The sequence below is a fragment of the Palaemon carinicauda genome, chromosome 5 (assembly GCF_036898095.1).
Source record: "Palaemon carinicauda isolate YSFRI2023 chromosome 5, ASM3689809v2, whole genome shotgun sequence".
NCBI lineage: Eukaryota > Metazoa > Arthropoda > Malacostraca > Decapoda > Palaemonidae > Palaemon > Palaemon carinicauda.
The window spans coordinates 2359320-2366819 of NC_090729.1; the positions used below are offsets into that span (position 1 = coordinate 2359320).

Sequence of the window (7500 nt, forward strand, 5' to 3'; positions counted from 1 at the left end):
ATTCACCATTGCCAGCCGCCCGTATAGCCAACCTGTTTCAGCTCGCTCAACAGCCGTTGGGGGAACAAAAAGCTTCACTCGCCCTTACGGAAATGGCCAGTATCGCTCACTTGCAGCCTACGTCAAACGGCTCTCCTCATGATTTGAACTTTTAGGCATCACACCTACCCGAACCTGTACGTGCCACCATCCCCGATGTCGATACCTTTCCCATGATAAACCTGATGACCAAAGTCGACGCCATTATGGACAGACACTCCACCCCCTTCAAGGCCTCCATCAAAACATGTAAGTATGCCATTGCTTGTGGCATTGGCCTCCCTGTCTCTAATCCTTTTTTTTTTATAATGCAGGTATGGAGGTGAGGTTTTTGGAAGACACTGGTCCTTGCCTTTCCCTTCTAGCAGTCACTCACCAGGACATGACATAGTCATTCTAAGACTGCTGACGTTTGCCTGATAGCTGCCAACGGATTCAAGAGCCCCACCCACAGGTACGAGACACTCACACTCTCGTTTGGGAGTGCCAAAATTCAATGGAAATTCCTCGTTGCTGATATTACATTGCCACCACATTTCCACATCCTGCCCACCTCCTCACGTCGTACCCGGATGTCTTCCGTCCAGATCTTCACCAAATACCCACGGTTTCCTCCAAGCATGGTATTTATCACCATATAGTGAGGACAGGGCCAACAGTGTTCACCAGATTAAGCTGTATGGCCTCAGGATTGTTTGGGAAATGCTAAATAAACGTTGCAAAAAGGACTCAAGCACCTGGTTGTCGCTCTTACACATCGTTCTGAAGAAAGACAGCACTGTGTGCCCTTGTGGGGATTACTGGCGTCTGAGCACGCAGACAGAACCAGATGACTACCCCCTCCCAAACATCGTCAATGTTACCTCCTACTTGCACAAAATGAAAGTTTTCTCCACACTCGACCTCTTCAAATGGTATTACCAGAGTCTATGAACCCAGAAGACATACCCATGACTACCATCACCACCCCCTTTAGTACCTACACCTTCAATTGCTCCTATTTTGGCCAGCATAATGTTGAGGCTATTTTTCAATGCCTCATGGATGGCATCTTAGGGGACCTCCCTTCTGAGAATGTTATGTAGACGACATACTTGTGTTCACTTCTTCCAAAGAGGAACACATCTGTCACCTACGCATTGTTCTCGACAGCCTACAAAAGAGCGGTCTTGTAGTCTTGTAGTGCACTTTTGGCGCCAACGATGTATAATTCTCAGAGCACTGCATCACTCCTGGAGGCATCCACCCTGTCCAAGAGAGGGTAGAAGCTGTTAAGAACTTCCCCATGCCCTCGAATGTCAAAGCACTGCAAGAATTCTTGGGCATGGTAAACTATTATCAATAGTTCCTGCCAGACATCTCAACCACTCTGGGGCCCCGCTAATCCTCCCTCAAGGGCAAGCCAAAAGAACTTAAGTGTGGTTCAGCTTAAAGAAGCAGCCTTCTGCAAAGCAAAGAATGCCCTATCAACCGCTGCTGCTATCACTTTTCTTGTGCCACATGCCCCTCTCCTTCTCTCAACCAATGCTAGCAAGGTAGCATAATGCTCTGTACTTGAACAGTTAGTCAACAGCTTGCCCCACCCATTGGCCTTCTTCACTAAAAAACTGTCCAAGGCGGAATTTGGCTACTCTACCTTCGACTGAGAGTTTCTGGGGGTACATTTGGCTATCCATCACTTTTGCTACTTCTTAGAAGGCATGCCCTTCATCATTCACACGAACAACACACCTTCAATCAACAGTCTCACACCTGGTCTGTTCGTCAACATCAATATCTCTCCACCGTGGCTGAATAAAAGTGCAACCTTCAAAACAAGACTGGCAAAATACCTATAAAGAAACACATTGGCTGCCATTCCCCTGGGTTTGGATTACAAAGCCTTGCAGAAGCCCAGTGAAAAGCATGTAAGACATCCTACACATCCCTCCAATGGAAGAAGTTGACGACTCCATCACCACCCTCCTCTGTGGTGTCAGTACAGATAGGGAGCGACAGTGGATACCTGCTCTTATGCAACGACAGGTGTTTAATTTCATCCATGGCCTTTCACATCTCCCATGCCAATCTACTGCACAGCAACTGTAGATGCAGTTCATTTGGTACGATATTACTAAGAATGCTAAGGATTTGGGTATGTGCCTGTATTCAATGCTAAGCCTCAAAAGTACATCAACAAATGGATTCAGGAGTGGCACCATTACTAAATCTCAGTGCCGTTTTGCCAACATTCACGTTGACGTAGTAGGTCCCCCTACCTACATAACAAAGACAACGTTACCTATTTATCTTCACTGACTGCTTGACTCATTGGGCTGAAGCCATCCCCATGTAAACTGCAATGTCTACCTCACATACATCTGTCTTACTCTCTTGTTGGATAGCAAGATCTGGTATCCCTAAGCATATTATGACTGACAGGAGTACCACTTTTACCTCTCAATTGTGGAGATCATTAGCAAATCTCCTGGGAATCACCCTATACCAGACAACAGCTTACACCCCCGCACCATACAGAATGGTTGAACGTTTTCATTGTACACTCAAAGCAGCTTTGATGTCCTGATGCAAGAACTCCAACTGGTTTACTCAGCTTCCCTGGGTCCTACTGGGACTTAGGACCACTTCTAAAGATGCCCTGGATGTCTTGGCAGCTGAAATAGTGTATACCGATCCATTAGTCTTCCCTGCTGAATTCTTTCTGTATGCAATCTCCTCCGATCTCCCAGCCCCCATGTCATGTTGTGGGAAATTTACTCCATGCTGCCCGACTTACAAGCCCCATGGAAGCAACACATGCTGACAGATTTGCGCACAGCATCACACGTTTCCCTGAGCAATGACACTAGCTAGCTACCACTAATGCCCCTTTACAAAGGCCCTTTCCTCGTGATCCATCGCACACCAAAGGCTCTATTAACCTTCGAGGCAAAGAAGACCGGGTCTTTATTGATTGCCTAAAACCTGCAAATCTCCTGCAAGATGACCCAACTATGGTGAACCTCTATTCCACATGTATGTCTTTTTTAGTGGGGGATCTATGTAATGCACACGTTTCATACACTCATACACTGTAATGGTATTGCATTTATCTTTTCTCTTGCTCTCCCATGCCATGATCATATAAACCTGTTCAAGCTTGCTATCTCATGTCTTGTATTGTTTGAAATGTGTGTCTTTCTTATTCTCAACAATCTGATCATAAGGTCATTGACTTCTTGAAAAAAGTCTGTTGCATTTACCTCACCTCTCTGTTAGATCAACAGATATGTTATCACAATACCTAGCAGTAATTTTGTACCACTTGACCATTTTAAATTACAGTACCTTTATCCCTAGCACCCATTTTTTAATTCAAATAAGCCAAACATACATTTTAGTATTAAAATCACACTACCTTGGGGTCACAGACCCAAGGGAAATTTTATTTATGACAAGTGCTTGTGGCTGGGCAAGGATTCGAACCTCTGTGCCAAGTAGAAATAAAGATAGGTGGCTCACTTGACCATTCGGCTAAAACGAGATATATCGAATAATTCCGATTCTACCATGCATATTTATATCAATTGAAGTATTGCACTTAGAACCAAAATTCCAGCTGATTGATAAGTTTATAATGCTTGACACTTTTATGATATTTTATTACTAGCACTAATGATTTTCAGTTATTCAGATAAGCCAGAAATATCTTCTAATATCCTCCATGGGATCAGAGGCCCTCAGGTAAATTTTTTTTATACTTACTTACTCCATTGGTATTAAGGTCACATTTTGACCCATGACCACTCGTGATAGGATTCTCTACTCTTCTCTATCCTGTGCCTGATGGAACCATTCATTCGGGTTTCCCCCAGAGATTCTTACATCCTCCTCCAAGCATCTTCTCCAATATTTTCTTGGGTGTCCTACAGGTCTCCTTCCAGCAACCTCAGCCATGAATATCCTCTTTGGAGCTCTATCCTTATCCATACAAGCCATGTGCCCTGTCCACTGGAGTCTTTTTTATCTAATTACATCACGTATATTTAGTTGGTTTTTACTATTTTTCATTTTTCTATTATGTCATCTTCTCCATCCATATATTTTTTGGTCATAGATGGGCCCCTCTATTTTTCTTAGAATCCCATTCTCAAAAATTTCAGATTTGTTCTCTAATGTTTTTATTAGAGACCATGTCTCGCATCGATATATCAAAACTGGTCTGATAACTGTTATACATTCTCAATTTTGATCATCATTTAAAAAGATCTGTAAGGCTGAAATAACATCTGTTGGATGCTCCGATCTTTGCTGTAACTTCTTCAGCCATTACAGCATTCTGTGACATATTAGTCACCAGATATTTAAAGGACTCTACTGTTTCAATTTTGATGTCTGCAAGATCTACATTTCCCTGTAATTGCAGTGTTCTTGCTACTTCCATGATTTTAGTTTTGCCTTCATTTATCTCTAGTCCCACCTGGTAAGCCGTTGTTTTGAACTGTGTTGTTAGGTTCTCCACCTCCCTGAGGTTGACCCCTATGATATCTATGTCATCAGCAGAGCCTAAACAGTTGATCTTTAAGTTATTATAAGTGACCCCTTCTGGCCTGGCAGTTATGCTTCTTGCTACCTTTTCCATTACCAGGTTGAAGAGAAGGGGGATAGGATGCATCCTTGTTTTAGGACGCTTTTCACCTGAAAAGTGGTAGTATATCTTAAGCCGCATTTAATCGAGCATAGGGCATTTCTTATAATAGACTTTCATTACTATTATGGGTTTTGAGGGTATTCCGAATTCTTTCATTATATTCCACATTGATGTTCGGCGTAAGCTGTCATATGACTGTTTTAAGTCTATGAATAAGTGGGTTTGTTGTGTATTATATTCCCAGTATTTTTCTATGACTTGTCTGAAGGAGAATATTTGGTCAATGGTAGACCATCCAGCTCGGAAACCACACTGATATTCTCCGATTACACTTTCTGCATAGGTGGTAAGTCTGTGGTAAATAATTATTGTAAATATTTTATATGCTGTAGGTAGTAAACAAATACTTCGATAATTACTGCAGATTAATCTGTCTCCCTTCTTATGTATCGGGATAAAGATTCCTTCCTCTCCACTCATCTGGAGTAATTTCTTAATTCTAGATTGTCACCATCAGATCATGAAGTTTTTCTTTAATCACTTCACCCCCATATTTCCAAAGCTCTGCTGGGATGTTATCATTACCTGGGCTTTTATTATTTTTCTAACTTTTAGTTGCTTTATTTGTTTCCACTCTAGTGGGCGGCGCCAATTCTAATTCAGGACCATAATACATCTCCTCATAAATGGGATTTACTGTGTCAGGTCTATTCAGTAGTTCCTGAAAATACTGCTCCCATCTCTTCATCACATCCTCGTCTCTCGTGAGTATTTCTCCATCTTTATCTTTCATCTTTTGGGTTCTAGCTTGGTAACCCCCATTAATTTGCAGACTCCTCAGTAATGTTGTCTTATTCTGCCTCGTTTTCTGTTTTCATCATGTCAAGTTAATCATTCAGTTTTTGTCGCTTTTTCCTTCCTTAGACTCTATTTAATTTCTGTTTTCCTGTTGGGATTCCTCTCTCCCGCCTTCGTCTCTTGGGGCTTGTAATAACTTGGCTCTAACTTGTTTCCTCCTCTCCACCACCTCCCTGCATTCATTATCATACCAGTGGGCATTCCTTCTTTGTATGTAGCCAACTTCACCCTCTGCTGCTGTCTTGACTGTTTCTTCAATTGCTTGCCATTTTGTATTTACATTTTCTCCGTTTGCATCATTGTCTAAAATCTCTAGCATTTGAAATCGGTTAGCGAGTTTTATTTGAAAATTGTTCTTTACTGCAACTTCTTTCAGCTTTTCTACATCAAACCTATTTCTTTTTTCTACTTGTTCTGATTTTCTTGTGCTCAGTTTTGTTTTAATTTTCGTCCTTACTAAATAATGATCAGTGTCACAGTCTGCTCCTCGTAGACTTCTGACATCTTGAAGTGACCTGCGTGTTTTCTGCTGAAAAGAACATGGGCAATTTGGTTGAAGGTTCTATTGTCCGGTGACTTCCATGTGTGTTTATGTATATCTTTGTGGGGGAAGAGAGTTCCACTAATTATCAGATTGTTGGTGATCGCAAAGGAAACCAATTGTGTTCCATTGTCATTTGAATGCTCATGTAGGCTTTCTTTTCCTATGACAGGTGCATATGCATCTGTCTCTTTGCCAACCTTTGCAATGAAGTCTCCTGCAAGCACTATCATATCATATTTTGGGATATCATCAAGGACTTCTTGTAATTTTTCGTAGAACAGATCTTTATCTTGGTCTTCACTGTCTTCTGTAGGGGCATACGTTCCAATAAACCTTACTCTAAACCAATTACAATAAATTCTAACTGTCACCAGTCTTTCATTTATGGGATGAAAACTAATAAGAGACTTCCTGCCTTTCTCTGTTAAAAAGAATCCAACTCCTTGTTCATGTCTGCCATTTTGTCGTCCACTATACAGGATATTTTATTTATCCATTTTGCATTCTCCATATTCAGTCCACTTTACCTCCTGTAATACTGCAATATCCAAATCATATTTACTCAATTCTTCTATCAGACTTAGCATACCTTGCTCTGTATAAACTTCTAACGCTCCATGTACCAATCTTTAAGGGAGTCTTCCATTTGAGGGGTTCACTTTCTTGCGAGGAGTCGTCAACGTTATATCCGTCCGGTTCAATCCTATCATGAGTTTACATAACAATAAAGGTTTTCCGAGGTGGGGGCGTTAGCCCCAAGCTCAACCCTCCCCATTTACCCGGGTTTGGGATTGGCTTTGGCTAGGTTCTTTTTATAATTACTATATCTCCTATGGCAAGGATTCGAACCTTTATGTCTGAACTCGGCATGATTATGTACGGACGAGTCGGAATCAGCTTTCATATCCCATTATAACAAAATGGTCAAGTCATTTGTCTATGTTTATTTCCATTTCCTGCAAAGGCTCGAATCCCAGCAAGTGTGGAATTTCTTATTGAAAAATGACCTGCAGGCAGAGTGATTCGATATCAAAAGATATTTGTGGCATATATATATATATATATATATTTATATATATATATATATATATATATATATATATATATATATATATATATATATATATATATATATATATATATATATATATATGTATGTATATACACACACACATATATATATATATATATATATATATACACACACACACATATATATATATATATATATATATATATATATATATATAGATATTTAGCTCTGAGTTTCTCTTACGCACATGGTATGATCTTGACAGCAATGGTGCACAGTACTCTGCAGTAGATTAACAAATCCCCAGTGCTTTTTGTCTTAGAATCTCAGGGTCTATTCCCCACCTGGTGTGGGCGAATTTGCAGAGGAGGTTGTTCCTAGTTGCTACTTTATGTT

General features: G+C 40.7%; 2 protein-coding genes across 2 annotated transcripts in view; both read right to left on the reverse strand.

Annotated features, from left to right (window-relative positions):
• Positions 1-4273: 4273 nt before the first annotated feature.
• On the reverse strand, positions 4274-5462 carry LOC137640417 (uncharacterized). The gene is made up of 2 exons (XM_068372973.1): positions 5279-5462; positions 4274-4716 (listed from the first exon to the last, which is right to left on the reverse strand). Exons 1-2 carry the CDS (start codon positions 5460-5462, stop codon positions 4274-4276), a joined length of 627 nt encoding a protein of 208 aa, XP_068229074.1.
• A 138-nt stretch (positions 5463-5600) lies between these two features.
• Positions 5601-7500, reverse strand: part of LOC137640418 (uncharacterized) — a 5389-nt gene continuing 3489 nt past the window's right edge. Inside the window, exons 2-3 of the mRNA XM_068372976.1 lie at positions 6185-6378; positions 5601-6056 (exon numbers count right to left, since the gene is read on the reverse strand). Coding sequence (XP_068229077.1) covers positions 5601-6056; positions 6185-6378 — 650 coding nt within the window. The remainder of the gene's footprint in view (positions 6057-6184; positions 6379-7500) is intronic.